Genomic DNA, 20,772 nt, shown 5'->3' with positions numbered 1-20,772 from the left:
TTTTCAGGTGTTAAACATCCCTCTAACAGAGCTGACACATCATCATCCGGGGGTGATAGTAAACGGCTGCTGCAAGAGGACTTGGCATGCAGCAGTATCAGGAGGATGAGCAGCCATGTGCTGTTTGGACCTCTAAGGCTGCATGGTATCTACTCACCTTTTCTGAACTTAAGATCATGCAGACACTCCTGCAGAGACTGAAAGGGCTGTGGATATGTCTAATAACAGGAGAAGAGGGAATGGTTTTAAGCTGAGGGGGAGAAGATTTAGACTGGATCTTAAGAAGATGTTCTTCGACATAAGGCTGGTGGGACTCTGGAATAGGCTGCCCAGAGAGGCTGTGGATGTCTCCTCCCTGGGAATGTTCAAGGCAAGGCTGGATAAGGCCTTGAGCAGCTGAGTCTAGTTGAAAGGCATCTCCACCCATGGTGGAGAGGTTGGAGTAGGTGATCTCCAAGGCTGCTTCTGATTCTGTGGATATAGGAAGGAAAATCAATGTAGGGGAAAGTTTATTGTTCAATCCAAACTCTTCAACAACTCTTTTTTTATCCTGTCAAAGATAACTTTATAGTCACAGATTCATAGAATGGTTTGGGATGGATGGGACCTTAATAATGATCTAGTTCAAACACCTCTGCCATGGTCAGTGACACCTTCCACTAGACCAGGTTGCTCAAGGCCTGCAAGTCTTTCAGTAAGCTAAAATCTGCAGATTCAATCAATCTCTTTGACAGGGTCTCAGTGTGTCAGAGGATGGGCAGGGCACAGTCTTTCCAGCCAATTTAGGGAGTGGGTTGTGATAGGAAGCAACACACCCCTCCATCAAACCCAGATTAAAAAGCTCTATGGCTCTTGAACTGCTTCCAAGCTGAAAGCCTAGCAATTGCACTGATAGTCTGGGTAAAATGTCCTGTGCTCCATGAGAGCAGGTCAGTACCTGCAAGACAAAATTCAGTGGCCTTAAATAGTTCTATGTTGCTAGTAATATAAAACCATAGATTGGTCTTGGTTGGAAGGGACATTTAAAGGTCACCTGAGTCCACCACCCTGCAGTAGAGTGGGACATTTTCAACTAGAGCAAGTTACTCAGATCCCCAAACAATCTGACCTGCAATGGTTCCATGGATGAGGCATCTGTCACCTCTCTGGGCCAGTGCTTTACCATGCACAGAGTAAAACATTTCTTTTTTGTATCTAGTCTAATTCTCCCTCTTCTAGTTTATAACTATTACTCATTGCCCTGTCACAACATTCCCTGCTCGAAAAGTCTGTCCCCATCTTTTTTTATCAGTCCCTTTAAGTACTGAAAGGCCACAAGAAGGTCTCCCTGGAGCCTTTTCTCCCCCAGGAACAGAGGTCTGTTTGGGATACATCCCAGTAAATGGGAGCTGGCTAAAAGTGTGGGCATTTTTGTATTATTTTTATTAGTTGTTCTTAATACAAAATTGAGTTCACAGTTTGGAGCAATCGTTTCCACTCAGTCAGAACCATATGTTGTTGCATTTTCCTTTCTTCCTTCCTCTGTCATCCATGAATCCAACGACTCACCCGCTCCCAGCTGTGGAACAGACTCCTTGCAGGTCATCAGGCATGCAGAGAAGTGTAATAAATACACACCAAACCTTGGTTTGTGTTGGTTTGCATCCATCCTGCTGCAAAGATACAGGAAGGGCTTCAATACCTCGCACTGGCTGGTTTGTGTTACAGCATGCATCCCTCTCCTAAACCACATCCTGACACAGAGGGTAGAGAAGCTCCTTCCCAATCAGCTTTTTCAAACTTCTGCCAACACCAGTCTCCCCTTTTTCAGAACTTACTCCTGTTTGTCCTCTGAGTTTGTTTTGAGGAGACTCTGAAAGATTTTTCTTTTGTTTCAAAGTTGGTCCTGTGATGATAACATGGATTTCCACCTGTTTCTAACCAATGTGATTCAGCAGCTAATTGGACAGTGGCTTTAGAAACCAAGGCTGCCCTATTTGCACTGCTCAGATTTAATTAAAAACAATGAGCAAACACATTTTATATTTTTTCTTTAATGCAGAAAGTCACAATTTTTCTGTAAATCCCTGTTTATATGAACAAATGCACATAAATATATTTTAGTTCAGCTTCAAGTGGCTGATAGTGGAAAATGTGTTGTAAATTGCAAGGTTTGTGGAAGGAGGAAGGAAACCCTTACCACAGTGCAAGATTATTGGATGATGGAATTATTGATCTAGTTGACACAAGATTGCTGTGGGGCCACAGTCCCAGAGTGTGCATTAGATATACCTATGAAGAAGACAGGATTTGGGGTTTTCAGGATCTATGATTCTGCTGCCATTGGAATGGGCTGCACAGGGAGGTGGTGGAGTTGCAGTCCCTGGAGGTGTTGAAGAATAGGCTGGATGAGGCACTTAGTGTCTCAAGTTGTGCTGGGGGAAGTATAGGCTGGATGTTAGGAGGAAGTTCCTCACAGAGAGAGTGATTTGCCATTGGAATGGGTTGCCCAGGGAGGTGGTGGAGTCACCATCCCTGGGGGTGTTGAAGAAAAGCCTGGAAGAGGCATTTTGTGCCATGATCTATTTGACTGGCTAGGGCTGGGTGCTAGGTTGGACTGGCTGATCTTGGAGGTCTCTTCCAATCTGGTTGATTCTACGGAATTATGGCCTGATAAAATTCTGTGGAATTGTGGTCTAGTTGACTGGCTAGGGCTGGGTGCTAGGTTGGACTGGATGATCTTGGTGATCTCTTCCAAACTGGTTGATTCTATGGAATTATGGCCTGATATAATTCTATGGAATTATGGTCTAGTTGATTGGACAGGGATGGGTGATACGTTGGACTGGATGATCTTGGTGATATCTTCCAACCTGTTTGATTCTATAAACTTAAACATATGCTTGTCATAATTATTTCTGTATATTTGAATTGGGGCTATGAAAATAGAGTGATCCTGCTCTGGCAGAGGAGTTGACCTAGCTAATCTTCAGAGGTCCCTTCCAACCCCCACCATTCTGTGAGTCTGCAGAATGTTGGATTCTGCTTTCATGCCTTTTGACTGACACCACGTAAATTCATAGAGTGACAAGTCAGGCTCAGAAGATGCAGATTTTTTTAAACCATCATAAAACAGAAATCTAGAATCATAAAGGTTGGAAAAGACCTCTAAGATCTAGTCCAACCATCAACCCAACACCACTGCGCTCACTAAACTGTATCCCAAAGTGCCATGCCTGAACATTTTTGAGCACCCCTGAAGATGGTGACCCCACCACCTCCCTGTGCAACCTGTTCCAATGCCTGACCACTCTTTCTGTAAAGAATTTTTTCCTAATACCAAATAAAACTGATTATTTTGGATTCGATCCTGCAATAGTTGATTCATAAAGTTATGACATTTTGAGCATGTTTTGGCTGGACTATTCCTTAATTTTAAAAAGATGTAAATCAGGAATACCTCACCAAAAGGATGTAGCTGACTTGTAAGCATGTTTTCTCTTTCCCTGAGTGGTCATCAACTTTATATTTCTGCACGGAAACTGTGTGCAACAACTGTGTAGTTTTATTGATTTCAGTCTGGCACAATTAAGTTCTCAGTTTCCTCTTTTTTGAGGGTTATTTGCTTGAATTTTTAACTCTGGATAGGGATCCTGGGATAGCAGCAGCGAGCAAGGAAATTTTAATTTAAATAGCCCTTTGTAGAGATTTGGAGGAGCTTCAGCAGACTTTGCCAAGTAACCTGATGGCCAGAGGCTAGAACTGCTGGTGGTGTAAAGCCAGTGCGCCTAAGTATTTATTGGGTTTCATTTGAAATGAAAATCATCTTAGCTTATGTACAGAGTCTGCTCCATTCAAGTTGTTCCTGAGGTTGTCCTGTTGCTCTTGTTTTACGTGCAGACATGAGTTCTATGGTGGGTTTTTCTACTCTTGTAAGAAAGACAGGGATGGAGCAGAAAAAAACTGCTGTTGCTGTGTCCCTGCTTCAGGATCTCACATGTGATGGCTTCTGCTCTATCTTGTGGTAAACAGCAGGTTACATGCAGTGTAGAAAGCAGGAAAAGAAGAAGGCAGAAAAGCCTGACTACCTTTAAGCAGCAGATTGATTTGCTATAGAAGGGGGTAAGAAAAGTGGGGAAGGTGGGAAGGGAAAGAAAAAAAAAGGACATTTATCTTAGAACTTATGTCTTCCAAATAGAAGAATCTCACAACTCTTTGTAGAGTCAACATGCCTCTCACATCTACAGTTATAGAGTGAGCAAGAATCTTGTGTCCATTTGTGTAGTCAGCAAGAAAGAGAAGAGTATGATTGTTGTCTGCATGAAGAATGACTTTATTTTAAAGTTGGGATTCAAATTTGGAAGTTGTCTGGATTTTATTTTAAAGTTGGGAATCAAATTTGGAAGTTGTCTGGTTTTCTACATTTTCTGGCCAATTTTTTAAGGGGCTGTGATTCTTTGCTACATCATTTAAAAAAAAAAAAGGCAGCTTCAAAACAAAACAATCTGTTCTCTTTTGTGCTGCTGGTTATATACAGCCATGGGGATACATGCTTGTCACTTGACAGCCAGCAAAGTACCGCTGAATTTGCTGCCCTCAGGAACTTGCAAAACAGTGTGGATTAAATGTTGATGCTTTTCATGTCCATGTGAAATATCACTTGGGTTTGGAGATGGTTACAAGTAATATAGCCTCTTGTTTCTAAAACCACTTTGCTTCCAAACTAAATCCAGAATGGAAGGAAGGCTTATTGATTTAAAAGCACTGTATAAAATTTAAAGTATTCCTAGAATCATAGAATCAACCAGGTTGGAAGAGACCTCCAATATCAGCCAGTCCAACCTTGCACCCAGCCCTAGCCAGTCAACTAGACCATGACACTAAGTGCCTCATCCAGGCTTTGCTTGAACACCTCCAGAGATGGTGACTCCACCACCTCCCTGGGCAGCCCATTCCGATGCCAATCACTCTCTCTGCCAACAACTTCCTCCTAACATCCAGCCTAGACTTCCCCTGGCACAACTTGAGACTGTGTCCCCTTGTTCTGTTGCTGGTTGCCTGGCAGAAGAGACCAACCCCCACCTGGCTACAATCTCCCTTCAGGTAGTTGTAGACAGCAGTGAGGTCACCCCTAAGCCTCCTCTTCTCCAGGCTAAACACCCCCAGCTCTCTCAGACTCTTGTCATAGGGTTTGTGTTCCAGGCCTCTCAGCAGCTTTGTTGCCCTTCTCTGGACACCTTCCAGCACCTCAACATCTCTCTTGAATTGAGGAGCCCAGAACTGGACACAGCACTCAAGGTGTGGCCTGACCAGTGTTGAGTACAGGGGCAGAATAACCTCCCTCGTCCTACTGGCCAGGCTGGACAGGACCTTGAGCAACCTGGTCTAGTGGAAGTTGTCCCTGCCCATTGCGGGGGGGCTAGAACTAAAAGACTTTTAGGGTCTCTCCCAACCCAAACCATTCTATGGTTCTATGAAAGAAAATAGAGGCTTAAAGAGAATACTGGTGCTTTTTTGCATGGTTTACACTCTGCATTGAAAAATACTCCCAAACAATCCCCTGACAGAATAATTCGACTATCTCACCATCAGTTGTGGTTGGATAAGTGTTAATGCTGGAGGAAACCAAGCAAAAGGCATCAGTCCTCTTTCACTGTTCTTGGCCAGCAGTGAGTAGGTATTTTCTGCATGGGTGAACCACGTTTTTAGTTTTGTTCTAAATTCACACTGACATTTCATAAAAAATATTCTGCTCTCTCCACATTATGGAGATGTCACTTCACTCTTGCTCTCTCTGTTTTCATAAACATTGATCTGCTTCTGCATCCAACTCTTCTAGAGAATGCTGTGTTAAGCTACCATCCACCACCACATACGTCTTGGAGCCAGGCTGGCTTTGTGGTAGCAGGTCAAAACAAATGGCTCTCATCTCTTCCATGTCTATGTCCTTTATGCATCCTATGGGAAAATCGTTGCTATGGTCTGGTACAGCAATGACAGGGCTGGTGTAGCTTCCAGAATCTCTTCTCCCATGCTTGTCCCTGATGTTTTGATTCTTCAAACGTAAGTCCAGACAACTATTTATTCAATGTGACAGTCTATGAGGTTTTGCTACATTTTAGTTCTTGCTCCATAACAAATTTCAGGAGCCTCATTGCACACAACCAATTGCAAACTGTATTTCTCCTTATAATTAGCTTTTTCCTTGTTTTGTTGTAAGTTTTGACCAATTTCAGACTAGGAGTGTCCCACCAATGACCTACCAGGACAGTCCCTGTGACATCTTCCCAGTGTAAATCAGCTTGACAACACATGCAAAGCTGAGCCTGTTGGAAGATTTGCTTTAGCAAAGTTGATAGCATCTCTGGAGGGCCTGGAAACCACTTTGTTGGATTAAACAAACCTGCCTATTTCAGTCTGTCATGTGAAGATATAATTCAGAACTTTGAAACCAGAGAAGTAAAACTATCCCTTTTGGGTCTAGTTCTTGTGCAGATGTCTCTTCACAAGTAGTGGATTTGGACATCAGATAGATCTGAAAAGACATATCTCTTTCCAACCCAATTAATGCTGCTGTTTTGAGTTGATTTTAACTCTTCACCTTGTCTGTAGATATTTCCTTTTATTTCTGTTATGTAATTGCTGGAGTACTTTTTATTCAAGGCTGTACATGCTGGTCTAGCTCATGTATCTTACTCCAACAAAGTCCCTTATCTTTTATAGAGAGCAAGTTGCAAAGACACACGCATTAGGACTCACCACTTCATCAGCTTTCTGTCTCTTCACATGTGATAAGCAGTGACTTGAAGCGCTCCATCCCAACCCCAGCAGTCAGTATCATGGGAAAAGCTCTCAGCACCACAAGTGTGATCACAGTGCATGCCAACTCCACAGCTCAGAGGAAGAGATGATCCAGAAATGAAGACATTTTCCTAGATCACTGTGCAGAAAAATATGCTCAGTGACAACTGCTTTGCATTCAAATTCCAGAATGGGCATCCCACTGAGGTGAACAAATCTACTGCTAACAGGCAGCTGCTAGTACTTCAGGCATGAAACCTGGGGCTGGTTTTGGTTTTGTTTACTTGGGAGTTTTATAGTTTGTTTTGGGTTTTGTTGTTGTTTTCTGTTTGGTTTGTTTTCTTTTTTCCTTTTTTTCACTTGTTTGTGTTAGGCTTTGGTTGGTTGGTTTAGGGTGGAGGGGGTTACAGGGCTTTGCTTTTTTTTGGAGGCTGTCATATTACTGCCATTATCAGCTGGGGGGGGGGTTTACTGTTTCCCACAATGAAATGCAGTTGTTCCAAATAAGATGCAAGCCCATGGTAGACCTGGGATCCCAACACTATCTTTGGGATCACAGATGAGGTCCTTAATTCTTAAACCATGCTTTCTGTTCTCATTCTATGTGAAGATCTGGACCTCTCCTATGAGGACAGACTGAAAGAGTTGGGTCTGTTCAGTCTTGAGAAGAGGAGGCTCCCAGGTGACCTCATTGTAGCCTTCCAGGATTTGAAGGGGGCCTACAAAATAGCTGGGGAGGGACTTTTTAGGCTCTCAGGGAGTGGCAGCACCAGAGGGAATGGAGCAAAGCTGGAGGTGGGTAGTTCAGCCTGGACATGAGGAGGAAGTTCTTCAGCATGAGAGTGGTGAGAGAGGGGAATGGATTGCTCAGGGAAGTGGTTGAAGCCCCATCCTTGGAGGTGTTTAAGGCCAGGCTGGGTGAGGGTCTGGCCAGCCTGATCTAGAGTAGGGTAGGGTGGGGTATCCATGCCCATGGCAGGGGAGATGGAACTAGATGATCCTTGTAGTCCCTTCCAACTCTGACTGATTCTATGATTCTATGAGATCAATGCTCTTTAAAAAGGAAAAGAAAAGTAAGAGTACTTTAAAATGTGTAGTAGCTAAATTACCTTTGCTAGCATATAGTGATTTTAATTCCACTGCAATAGAACAAGAGAACTTTGCTGCTTCAGAAACAGTCTAGTATGTCACCATCTTCCATTTGTTCGAGTAGTGCTTTATTACTTTCTTTTCCACCTGTTTTTTTCAGAGAGAATTGTTGCTTAGCCTTGATTGCTTGTTTTACTAATTTCCTTCAGAATGTTACATTTTCACCAGTGCCAGTTCAAACCAGCAACTCTCATCAAGCAAACAAGCAAGGAACAGATGACTGAGGGAAATACTTTTCCATTTCTGCTGATACAATTTGATGATTAAATCTTTTAAATAAGAGGGGAAAGTACTGAGAGCACTGCTTCGATCATCCTCAAGTCAGTTCTCCATCTTAGGATATCACATAAGGTTTGTGTGCATTGATGAAATCTTCTCTTAGGCAACCACGTGGCCAAAACAGAAAGCAGCAAGTTGTACTTTGACTAGAAAGAATTAGAAAACATCAGTCTGCAAAAGACAAGAAAGTAGAACCATGCAAAATTATTCCTAGTGGTTTATATGTTCTTGTTCTCATAAGGTTCAATTTACTTTCACATTTGATAATTCTAGAGGGATCAATGTGGGGACAAAAAAATTACACAGCAACCTTCTAATCACTCTGTTGTTATTCCTACTTCCTCTTGCAACTCAGTTTTGAAAATATTGGGGTTTAGTGGGGAGTTTTGTGATGCTCTGTGAGATTCAAAATGAGCTTTTAGGGTCTTGTAGCAGAACCATGCAAATCCTTCAGGAGAGACTCCTTGAGTACTGTGTTCAGTTCTGGGCCCCCCAGTTTAGGAGGGACATTGAGATGCTTGAGTGAGTCCAGAGAAGGGTGATGAGGCTGGTGAGAGGCCTTGAGCACAGCCCTACGAGGAGAGGCTGAGGGAGCTGGGATTGGTTAGCCTGGAGAAGAGGAGGCTCAGGGGAGACCTTATTGCTGTCTACAACTACCTGAGGGGTGGTTGTGGCCAGGAGGAGGTTGCTCTCTTCTCTCAGGTGGCCAGCGCCAGAACGAGAGGACACAGCCTCAGGCTGCACCAGGGGAGATTTAGGCTGGAGGTGAGGAGAAAGTTCTTCACTGAGAGAGTCATTGGACACTGGAATGGGCTGCCCGGGGAGGTGGTGGAGTCGCCATCCCTGGAGCTGTTCAAGGCAGGATTGGGCGTGGCACTTGGTGCCATGGTCTAGCCTTGAGAATTGTGGTAAAGGGTTGGACTTGATGATCTGTGAGGTCTCTTCCAACCCTGATAATACTGTGATACTGTGATACCTGTACTGTAAAAAAAAAAAAAAGAGAGAAAGTAAAAGTCTGATTTTGTGTCATGAGTGTATACATTAGGGAAAAATCCTAAACCCCTCTTCCTGAATAATACCTTTTGATGATTATTATAAATTAGAAATGTACCATTTTGACTGCTGATAATGTTTCCAATGTCATACCACCTGAGCAGTGGATAGTTTTTACTGTATTTATGACTACTAGTCAGACAAAAGTAAAAAAAATATAGCCTCATCTCTTCCCAAATGGCAAATAAGGAAATGAGCCAAACCCTATGAGGAGAGGCTGAGGGAGCTGGGGGTGTTTAGCCTGCAGAAGAGGAGGCTCAGGGGGGACCTCACTGCTGGCTACAACTACCTGAAGGGAGTTTGTAGCCGGATGGGGGTTGGTCTCTTCTCCCAGTCAAGCAACAACAGAACAAGGGGACACAGTCTCAAGTTGTGCTGGATGTTAGGAGGAAGTTGTTGTCAGAGAGTGATTGGCATTGGAATGGGCTGCTCAGGGAGGTGGTGGAGTCACTGTCCCTGGAGGTGTTCAAGAAAAGCCTGGATGAGGCACTTAGTGCCATGGTCTAGTTGACTGGCTAGGGCTGGTTGCTAGGTTAGACTGGATGATCTTGGAGGTCTCTTCCAATCTGATTGACTCTATGATTCTATGACTGAGAAAAAACTATGTGGTAAGGCAAAGAGCCTAGGACTCATGCAAAACAGTCCAGCATCCTACCTGGGGACATGATTGTGCTCCTTAATGAGAAAGTTCAGGCTTAGGAACTCTCCCAGACATGTTTTGGTCTTCTAGCAGTCTGTTTTATTCTGTAGCTGCTTTTTTAACTTTACAACTTTCTAACATCAATTGACTGTCAAATAAGTAACACTGTGAATTCATGACTAAACAGAGACATCATGTGCATAGTAACAGAGAACCTTTAGCAGAAAAGAATCCATTTTTTGCTACTGCAACATCTTAATTATTTACTGTATTATATTGTAATTAATTGTGTTTTACTCCCCCAAAACTCTCTCTAGTGTGTATATCTTGCAGGGTTTGGAACCAATACACTAATACTAACTTGGTAATCAACACTGCTGCTAAATATTCATGCCAATAAATGACTCCCATGTGCTTGCTGGATGCCAAGGATAGTCTGAAGCATTTATTTAGCATTCTTGTAGGGTCTGCTTTCTGCAAAGTTCACATAGATGCAGAGTTCCAATATCATTGCTGTTTTGCACGGGGAGAGGGGAAAACAGGCTTGATTTTGGATGAGCAGAGGGGCAGGACACTTAGAAGAAAGCAACAGCATCAAAGACACAATCTGTGCTTAATAATGCCTGAGAGTGCTGGGGAGTCTGTCAGCTATTTTTTTATTAGAACAAAATTACAATTTTGTTTAGTCTAGGGCAGATTCATTTCACTTTTTAATAAACATCTACAGTTTTCCAAGCAGTTTGAAAAGAAAATCATTTTGCAGGCAGAGCGCCCTGGACTGTCATGCAGCCGAGGCTCTATCGAGGCACCACCGTAGCAATCACAAATTCACACACCGTTCCCAATAAATCAATTAAATACCACAACCCTTCAAATTATCCTGCTGCAGTGTTGCAATTGGCTGCCATAAATCTTCAGAAAAGCAGCTGGTCGGGGGAACGACCGATTTACTGAGCTACCGTTGGAATTTCAAACGGAGGATCTCACAGTCCAGTAAGTTTGTTTAACAAAATGTAAGTGCAGTGTAAACAGTCTTAAATTATATGTGAATTCAGCCTGTTGGGTTAAGGGTAGCCAGCATATTGTAAACTGGGCTTTCCCCTTTGAAATACAATTTCAAGAGCCTGTGTAGGTACGCTGCTTCTTTCGAAAAGAAGCGGTTGAGACTCCACTCCCTCTTGCCTTCTGCCTCCACTCCCTCTTGCCTTCTGCCTCCACTCCCTCTTGCCTTCTGCCTCCACTCCCTCTTGCCTTCTGCCTCCACTCCCTCTTGCCTTCTGCCTCCACTCTGGCAAAAGCAGAAGGCTTAAGCCCTTCACCCAGAAGTTCAAATCCTCTCCCTAGCCATTCACTCATGAAACTTACCCTCTCGCACACCCCAATAGCATTTTCCTACATCATCCTAATCCTGGTTGCAGTAGCCTTCCTCACACTAGTCAAATGCAAAATTCTAAGCTACATGCAAGCCCGAAAAGGACCCAACATCGTTGGTCCCTTTGGCCTACTCCAACCCCTAGCAGATGGAGTAAAACTCTTCATTAAAGAACCTATTCATCTATCCACCTCCTCCCCCCTACTGTTTCTTGCAACCCCTACTCTTGCCCTACTCCTAGCCCTAACCATTTGAATTCCCCTCCCCCTCCCATTCCCACTTGCAGACCTCAACCTTGGCCTCCTATTCCTAATTACAATATCAAGCCTCGCAGTATACTTGATCCTGTGATCCGGATGAGCATCAAACTCCAAATACACCTTAAATGGCGCCTTAGGAGCAGTAGCTCAAACCATCTCATATGAAGTGACACTAGCTATTATTCTCCTATCTGTCATTCTCTTCAGTGGCAACTATGCCCTAAACACATTTACCACTGCCCAAGAACCCCTCTACCTTGCCTTCTGCCTCCACTCCCTCTTGCCTTCTGCCTCCACTCCCTCTTGCCTTCTGCCTCCACTCCCTCTTGCCTTCTGCCTCCACTTCCTCTCTGCCTGGATTCCCAAACCTTTCTGATGCTTTTTTCACAGCTTCCATAAAAATAGTAGATTTACCCTCAGGTTCTTGAAATGAGCAAGAACTTGCTTTATACAAGGGAAAGGCAATCTGAAGATTGCGTGTAGTCACGATAATGCTGAAAATGCAATCCAGATGTCCTGATCCCTGCTCCATGCTGGAGTGCAACTGGGATTTCTGTGTGCTCTGCTGCTGATGTCTTGTTTAGAAAAGTCTCTTAAATACTTGTAAACTTACAAATACTTTGTCTTTTGTTCTCATGGAGATTATGGAATTGCCTAGATTGGAAAATACCTTTGAGACCGTCAAGTCCAATTACTACCCTAGCACTGATAGGCCTTGACTAAACCATGTCCCTAAGCACTATAGCTACTTGACTCTTAAATGCCTCTAGGGATTGGGATTCCACCACTGCCCTGGGCAAATCCTTGACAATACTGGTGACCACACTTCTCACTGATGCTATACACCTTTCCTTTTCCTTTTTCCATTTTTTTCCCCTCCATTGGGCAGCCTGTTCAAGGGATTGACAAACATTTCAGGGAATAAATTGTTCCTGATATAAAAATGAGTCTTTAATGTAGCTACGTTATTTTATGGAGAGGAAAATGAGAAGATCCAAAAGTCTGCCAGATGTCTTCTAGATCTGGTGTATACTGAATCACTACGATTAACTTCCCAGGCAAGATGCACACTGATGTGCAAAGTTGTAAGTGAAGCATTTGCTTAAGGACACACCATAGAATCATAGAATCAACCAGGTTGGAAGAGACATCCAAGATCATCCAGTCCAACGGGTGTGAAATCCTGCAGTGTTCTGCTTCCACTCAACTTTTGTTTGCACTGAGTTGCAACACTATGGAATCATAGAATCACTACAGTTGAAAAAGACCTCTAAGATCATGGAGTCCAACCAACACCACTGTACCCACAACAAAACCACAAACACTTATCTTTCTAGCTGCTCACTTCTCCTAACAGTGCCTGTTCCTGCAATAACAGATGTATGTCCAGCTCTCTGGGCTCTGAATTTGGACTCAGACAGCTCTTGTTTTTCTTTTTCAGAATCACCCAGCACTGCTTCAGTTTGTCATACAAGCTGAAAGTCAACATCTAGTCATCAATCTGGAGAGGAATGAGTGAGTACCCATATCACATGTTCACTTTGTACTGGAGGTTCTCTCAGAGATGCTATAATTTTAAAATTGATGGTTCAAGACTAAACTGGAGCCGAGTTTGCTACTGGTTCCTTATGGAACAGACCCCTAACAAGAGGTTTTTGTTCCAATTTGGAATGTGTGCATCTGCACACTGCTTATAGAACAAGAATCTTTATGGTCACCTGTATTTATGTGGGATTGAAAATGGATGTGTTGTCTCTCTGGTTTCCTGTGATCATTATTTTTGTTTGATTTGGGCTTGAAGTCTTTTCTTGTGGTAAGCCCTTTTATCTACAGTAATGTGGAAAATCCTACAGGCTTTGGAACATTTTTGGAGGACTCATCCCTCCTAATGCTGATTGTGACCATAGCTGCCTCAGAGCAGTGGACATTGGCATCTGCTCAGGGAAGCTGAGTCAAGCATTAGTGCTTAACCTCTGCTAGACTTTTAAATGGAAGCTGTCTGGGATTGCTGAAATAGGACTAATGATGGGGTGCTGATGCTGTTCATGAGGCCTGTGGGTAAAACTGAGCTTGGACTCTGCACTCTAAATATTGTGTCTTCTTTTGTGTGCTTTTGGGAGCTCCAGGGGCTGACATTGAGATGGTCCCATGGGCAGAAGCTCAACAAAGTGTTTACAAAGGGGTGCAGAAACATGTAGAAATGAAGTCATTTCTCTGGTGTCATATGACAAATGGAACCAAAGCCATCAAATTCTTAGTCCACCTTTTCAACTGTTCAACCACTTTTCCTCTAAGAGCACCTCAAGAATATGAGAATCCAGATCAGGACAGCTACATGCTGTTTGTGAAAGGACAACCACAGGTCACTCTCAGCCTAGGGAAAATGTTTGACAACGTTAGCAAGGATCTGTGTGTTCTGTAGGTTTCCCTGCTGTGAGACAAAAGCAGCGGAGGTATTTTTTTGACCTACAGAGAGACTATAGATGTAAGTGGTGCAGCTTTATGTCTTAAGAAGAAGGAACATGCCTGAAAAAGCAAATGTCCAAGGGAGGTCAGATACATGCTGCCTGAGGCTGGTGATGGAAAAACTCAATGCAAAACAATGGAGCACTGCTTTAGTCCTCTGTAGTAAACCTGCACAAAATGGGTTTTGTTTCCAGCCATGTTGATGAACATCACTCAGCTGTGATAAAATCTAGTTCACTTCATTATTCAACACCAAGTCCATATCTTGAGCTTTCATTACATTATTTTTAGTGCTTCATAGTTGCTAATATCCTATTCTTGAAGGGTATGTAGATCCCCCATGCATTAATTTCTCTGTTTCACTAACTAGTGGAAGATGTAATTCTTTTATAAACAGGGATTTAACTTTATGTGCTCTTAATCTTTGTCAAAGGGTGTGTCTTCCTCCAGGAATGGGAAGTATGCAGCAATTGAGGAAACTATTTACATTCCATGTCAGCAATTAAAAGAACATTAAGCTTCTAATACAAGCCTTGCTGAACATACCAAACTCTCCTGTACCTGTAATAAAGTCGAATTTAGAGTATTGTGAGATGCAATCTTCACTTATTTTAGAAGTAGGACATGCAAATGCATTTAACTAACTCTATGAGCATCTGGTTAACCAGATTTGGAGATGTTGAGATCAGTTCATAAGAAGTATATTATTTACCAACAATTATGTTTTAGTTTACCTATATCTGTGGTGGAGTGTCCATCAGAAGATTTGCTTTCTTATAGAATTGTGTGTGGTGGTAATAATATGAGGTTACTCATTTTAGAAGGAGCTCATAAGTAGTGTTCCATACCAGTACAATTAGCGTTGCCTGTCTTTGGCACTCGTAGCACATGAGGCAGTTCATAGAACCTAAACTACAGGATAAGTTGGTCATGGTTTTCTAAAGTTGTGTCTCACTTTTCTAAAGGATTACAAACTTTGGATTTTCAGAAGCAATAGTAGTCTGAGTGATGCAAGTCCATGCAGAAATTTTCTTAGTGGTAGTTTGTATAGGTCTACTTGCAAGCTGCTTCTGTAGATAACACACTGCATCAGTCATTACAGCTGGTCTGTGCTCCTCAGGGTACACAGTTTGTGCTTATCTGTGGAAATTGGTGGCTGTGTTTCTTCTGCTTGTGATGACGGTGTTAAGACAAACGGGTAGCAGACCAGTTGAAGGGGTTCGAGGCATGAAGAAAGCATGCATATGCTGCTGCTTTCAGAGGGTCCTGCAAATTCACAAAGTGAAAAATAAAGCTCAAAATAATGAGAAAATGCATTTCTGCAGAGCAGAGAGAGAATGGGGAATAACAGATCATGGCAGTGGACCAAATCGGGCCTAAAGTAGAGTATGAATTCCAGAGGTGCAAGAAAGTCATCACATACCAGGAGAAGGGAACAACACTTGCATGCTGCAGCTCCTGCCTGTGAGTCTCCAAGGCTTTAAAGGCCCAGCAGATGTGCATACAGATCCTGCCTCCTCCAGCCTCCTGACTCCTCCTGATGCTGGCATGAAACATGCAGCTCAAATATCTTGAAAGTATTGATGCTGAACATTGGAGTAGCCATTAAATCAGCTTGCTTTAGGTAGAAATAGAGAACTAAACACAAACATCTTTTCTTGAGTAGTAAGTGACAACACACATGAAGCTCTGATATGTGTGCTGTTAGTTTACTGTGGTTTCATGTAAAGCATGTTGTTCCTTGGAGAATCATGGGGGTGGAGGTGGATGAGACCCCTAAATTACATAATTTCTGCATTGGGTCATACAAAAAAACCCAACTGGATGTGATTTTCCATGGTTAGTAGAAACAGCTGCTTTGAGTAGTCTTGACATTAAACTCCATTTATTGAAAACCTTAGAGATTTTCCAAACCTTGAGTTATATTTTGAAACATGATTCAGATGCATTAGGCAGCCCCAAGTGGGGACTGATGTGTTAAACCATCTGTTATCTATAGAAATACTTAATGTCAGTTTGGTGTTTTCTGATATTTAGACTCAGCAAGATGTGTTCGTATGTACTGGGCAAGATGTTGTAAGTTAGTTCTGGAAGAGTTACTGGTACCTCACTTTCACAGCTTAGGGTTTCAAATCCTCTCTATGGTTTCCAGCTGTTAGGATTACTTTTGTACATATTCATTAAATACTTCAGTGATTATTTTTCAGGCATTGCACATCTGTAGTTGCAAGACCAAAAATAATTTGCCTTGAATGTGATTTGTCAATCACAGAAAATCTGCTAGCGAGCTCATCTTTCTTTCTTGGGTGCATTAAGAAGACTGGGGCCAGCAGGTTAAGAGAGGTTCTCCTTCCCCTCTGCTCTGCCCTGGTGAGAGCACATCTGCAGTACTGTGTCCAGTTCTGGGCTCCCCAGTTCAAGAGAGACAGGGGTATACTGAAGAGTGTCCAATGGAGTGCCACAAGGATGATTAAGGGACTGGGAATATCTGCCTGATGAGGAAAGGCTGAGAGATCTGGGGCTGTTTAGCCTGAATGAGAGAAGACTGAGAGGAGCTCTTGTTAACATTTATAAATATCTGAAGAGTGAGTATCCAGAAGAAGGGGTCAGTCTCTTTTAGACAGTGCCCTGTGGTACAAACAGAAACAGAGGAAATTCCACCTCAACATGAGGGAAAACTTCTTCACTGTAAGGGTGATGGTAGCCCTGGAACAGGCTGCCCAGAGTGGTTGTGGAGTCTCCTCTAGAGACTTTCAATACCTATCTGAATGTATTCCTGTGTGACCTGCCCTAGGTGGTCCTGATTTGGCAAGGAGGTTGGGCCTCTTCCATTCTATGATTCTTACTATGATTTAGCTGCAAAGATTGCACTCTGTCATCCCTTAAATGTTTTAGGAACACTTTTCTTATGGAGAGATTTGCCAAATCAGCAAATTGTTGATCAGCCACACCATAAACCAGTCTTCAAGCACCTGACTCTGCTGATGTGCATTACACCAGTAACACTGATGCCCTCATGTTCTGCAAGGGACAGGAATGTATGTACATGTAAATCCCTTTAAAGTTGGTTGCAGTATGTGGGTCTCTTAGGAAAACAGGCTTATTTTTTGTGTAAATAAAACAAACCCCAGAAAGATTACATCTGAGCTGGAGACTGGAACTGTCTGCTTTTTCTGCAATTAGAAATATCTTGCAGTGTATCAGGAACAGGTCTGTGTAGAGCAGGGCACTTAAGAACACTTTAAACATCTGAATGATCCAGGTAAAGTCATTGGAATGACTTATCTTCAGAATGAATTTCATGCTTAAATGGTTTGCTGACAAAGATCATCATTATGAATGTCAAAAAAATAGAACTCTGGACAGATGTTAGAAAGCTTTCCCAATGCTGACTCCTCTGTGCACATATCTATGGCAGACAAAGAGCTGAAATAAGTCCAGAAGCATGACAGGGCAGGTGTGGAGGCAGGATGGCTTCACCCTGAAGATATCAAGATAGGCAGCTTCTCAAGTGCGTCTTGGATGGCTTCTTTCTGGTGTGACTTCATTGACCACAATTGTGTATGTATATAAACATCTAAAGGGTGAAGGTCATAAGGTAGGGCAAGGGGCTCTTTTCAGTGGTGTCCAGTGACAGTTCAAGGCACAATGAGCACAAACTGGAATGCTGGAGGTTTCACTTACATTCAAGAGTAAAGTTTGTTACTTTGAGAGACAGAACACTGGAACAGGCTGACACTGGAACAGGCTGCCCAGAGAAGTCACTGAGTCTTCTCTAGAAACTTACAAAACCTGCCAGGGCACAATCCTGTGCAACGTTGTCCAAATGATCCTGCTTTATCAGGGGAGCTGGACTAGATGATCTCCAGGGGTCATTTCCAATGCCCCCACCAGCTTTGCAAAGAGAGCAGTGAGGGTGTCATCAGTGTGGTTCTGGCTGATGTGCCATTGGTAGCGCACAGGGGATCATGGAAAGAAAGCTCCAGTATTTTAAAGGCACATTTCATTTTCCCATTGCTGGGGTTTGAAGAGGATTGAGCAGAATTAAGCAAAATTTAATTATCTGAGAAAATAAGGAGACTACGCAGGGTAAGACTTAGGTCATTCTGATAAGGAGGCACAGCTGCAGAAAAGTGGCCTTAGGAGGCTGGCAGAGAAGCTGAGAACGTTCTGAGCTGTGCAAGGGGGCAGGCTGGTCAGCCCTGGGAACAAGCAAATGTTGTGGCTAGCTGTGCAAAGGGGAATTACAGGGGGTAGTTGGTCAGGTCTGCCTCTGTGCATGTGGACAGCCCATACTCTGCCGTGTAAGCCTATCAAAAGTACATGTCCCTGTACTGAACTCCACAACATAAGCACCATGCTTAGCTTCAATAAGCGGATTGACCTCTTGCGTACCATATTGGTATAAGCTCGTGTCTTTCCTGCTCCCGTGTGGCCTAAGTGAGGCCAACACAGCACCCCATAACCTTTTTTTTTTTTTTGGTCAGGTTTATAATAGGACCTTTAACAAAGCAATATAAAGAAGAGTATACACAAGGTTAGATTGCTGCCTCAGTAAAAATTCTTCTATTTTATCAGGAAGCAAATCCACCCCAGGCCATGGTATAATTCTCTATCTTATCCTTACGATGTCTGCAGATCTTTGAGATCTCCAGAAGTTAAGAGCATATCTACTCTCCTTGCATGTTCACCACTTCTGCATGAGGAAACAGTACCAGAGATGTATTGGAATGTAATGGTCTGGTACTGGAGATCACTTTGAAAGCTTAGCTGCAGGGTCAAGGATGTTCTAGCAGGTCTGAATATCAGGTAGTAGGCATCTTCATACATAATGATAATGTGGCCTGTTCTAATGAGACTTTAGTGTGCTGGAACCCTTTGTATTCTCTTTTAGCTAACAGAGAGGAAGTTGTTTTCTCTTTTCTGGCTCACCTTTCTGAATAGGAACATTGATTGGTGTGCAAGGGACATTTTAGCTGAATTATTTTAGCAGAGAAAGAATCCATTTCCAGTGACAAAGGATATAAAAGCTGAGAAACTTTGTTACTTAATTGAAATGCTTATATAAAACCAATGGCTTCAAATACAGCTAGAGAAAACACATCTGGACAAATACCAAACAGAGAAACAGGACCTCTGAGAATCCATTTGCTGATATAATTCTGTGCTATAACTTCATAAAAAAAACACTGACCCTTACCATTTTATCCTCAAATGCTGAAGCTGGCAGCTGTATGACAGCTTTTCAGCATGGGCTGACAGTTGGGGTTTCAACTTTAACTGCAGTAAAAGTTTCACTTGAATGGAAATGACCATTTCTTCCCAATGTGATGGCAACAGTCAAATGGTTTACACCACACTGAAATGTGGAGATTCATGTATTTCAGACAGAAGAATTGTGGTATCAATCCTTGGTCCTAAGGGTTGAAGTATTTTCAGTAGCTTTGTGGTATAAGGAGAACATATTTAGTGTGAGAATTGAGATGTTGAGATTGATTTGGGGTGGAGGTTGGACTAGAGGAGCTTTGGAAGTCTCTTCCAACACAGACCATTCTATGAGTCTGTGATTTGTTCCATAATTGAGTATTATCTAAGGTTGGTATTAGCAATGGCAGTTGAGGTTGTATAGCTGGGGTTACCTTTGCCTATGTAGTTTTGGAGCTGTGTCTTAGAATGAAAGAGTTTGTAGAATTACAGAACTCTTGGGGTTGAAAGAAACCTTTAAAGGTCATCTAGTCCAACTTCCTTGCAGTCAGCAGGATCTTCAACTAGATCAGGGTGCTCAGAGCCCCATCAGATCCTTGGGTCAGCTCCATCAGGAGAGTAACTGCTGCTTTCTTGATCTATTTTCTTCCCCTTAAATGTGCCAATAGGAAGTGCACGCTAATAGAAGGGGATGACAAGACAAGAAATGTATTCATTGATGCAGCAAGTGTAGAGGACAAAAAGTTTGGAACTTGTATTCTGGAGATCTTTATGTCTCTTCACGTTGTAATGTCCATCATGGCCAAGCTTCCTTGCCTCTGTCGCATAAGGCAGCAAGGCAGTGGGGCTGTGCCATCTCTTCTGGGAGGAGAGAGGACTGTTTTATTCACAGCCCAAACCCTGGGTCAAAAGGAGTACAGTGGGTCAGATGATCCAGTGCTGGTTTCTCCTTGCTCTGCAGCCTTGGCACATGTGAAGAACTGGGGAAATGATCCCCTTTCTCAGATGGGAAAGCTGAGATTTGGAGAAGTTTAACATTGCTTTAAGCGCTGAAGAACTACAGACCTTGCTCATACAGCATGCAAAAGTATTAGCCTAATAAGCAGGACAGCTAGAACTAGTGAGGACTTTGGAGAGCATGTCATATGAGGAGAGGCTGAGTGACCTGGGATTGTTTAGCCTGAAGAAGAGGCTGAGAAGAGACTTTATTGCTCTCTGCAGCTATCTGAAAGGAGGCTGTAGTGAGGCTGATGCTGACCTCTTCTCCCAGGAAACTAAGGATGGGACAAGAGGGGAATTTTAGGCTGGAAGAATTTCTTCACTGAAAGAATGGTCAGGCATTGGAGCAGGCTACCCAGAAGATGTGGTGGAGTCACTATTCCTGGAAGTTAAAAAAATGAGCAGATGTGGCACTTTGGGTCACGTAGGTGCTGGGTAGAAAGTTGGAGTTGATTTTAGAGGTCTTTTGCAGCCTTAATGATTGTATGATTCTATGTTTTCCTGAGAATAGTTGTTTCCAGAGCTGCATTAGTGGACGGCTTTGTACCAAGTTAACACAAAGTTTTGCT

The 20,772-nt window shown here is 42.9% G+C and overlaps 1 protein-coding gene across 1 annotated transcript in view; it reads left to right on the top strand.

Moving 5' to 3' along the window:
* ADAM12 (ADAM metallopeptidase domain 12) overlaps window positions 1-20,772 on the top strand; it is a 258,735-nt gene that overhangs the window by 55,277 nt on the left and 182,686 nt on the right. Inside the window, exon 3 of the mRNA XM_064145307.1 lies at window positions 12,975-13,048. Within this exon, the coding sequence (XP_064001377.1) occupies window positions 12,975-13,048 (74 nt within the window). The remainder of the gene's footprint in view (window positions 1-12,974; window positions 13,049-20,772) is intronic.

The sequence above is a fragment of the Pogoniulus pusillus genome, chromosome 6, assembly GCF_015220805.1.
Source record: "Pogoniulus pusillus isolate bPogPus1 chromosome 6, bPogPus1.pri, whole genome shotgun sequence".
Classification (NCBI taxonomy): domain Eukaryota; kingdom Metazoa; phylum Chordata; class Aves; order Piciformes; family Lybiidae; genus Pogoniulus; species Pogoniulus pusillus.
Note: the sequence above shows the minus strand (reverse complement) of the source record. Positions and strands in the feature narration are given on the sequence as shown.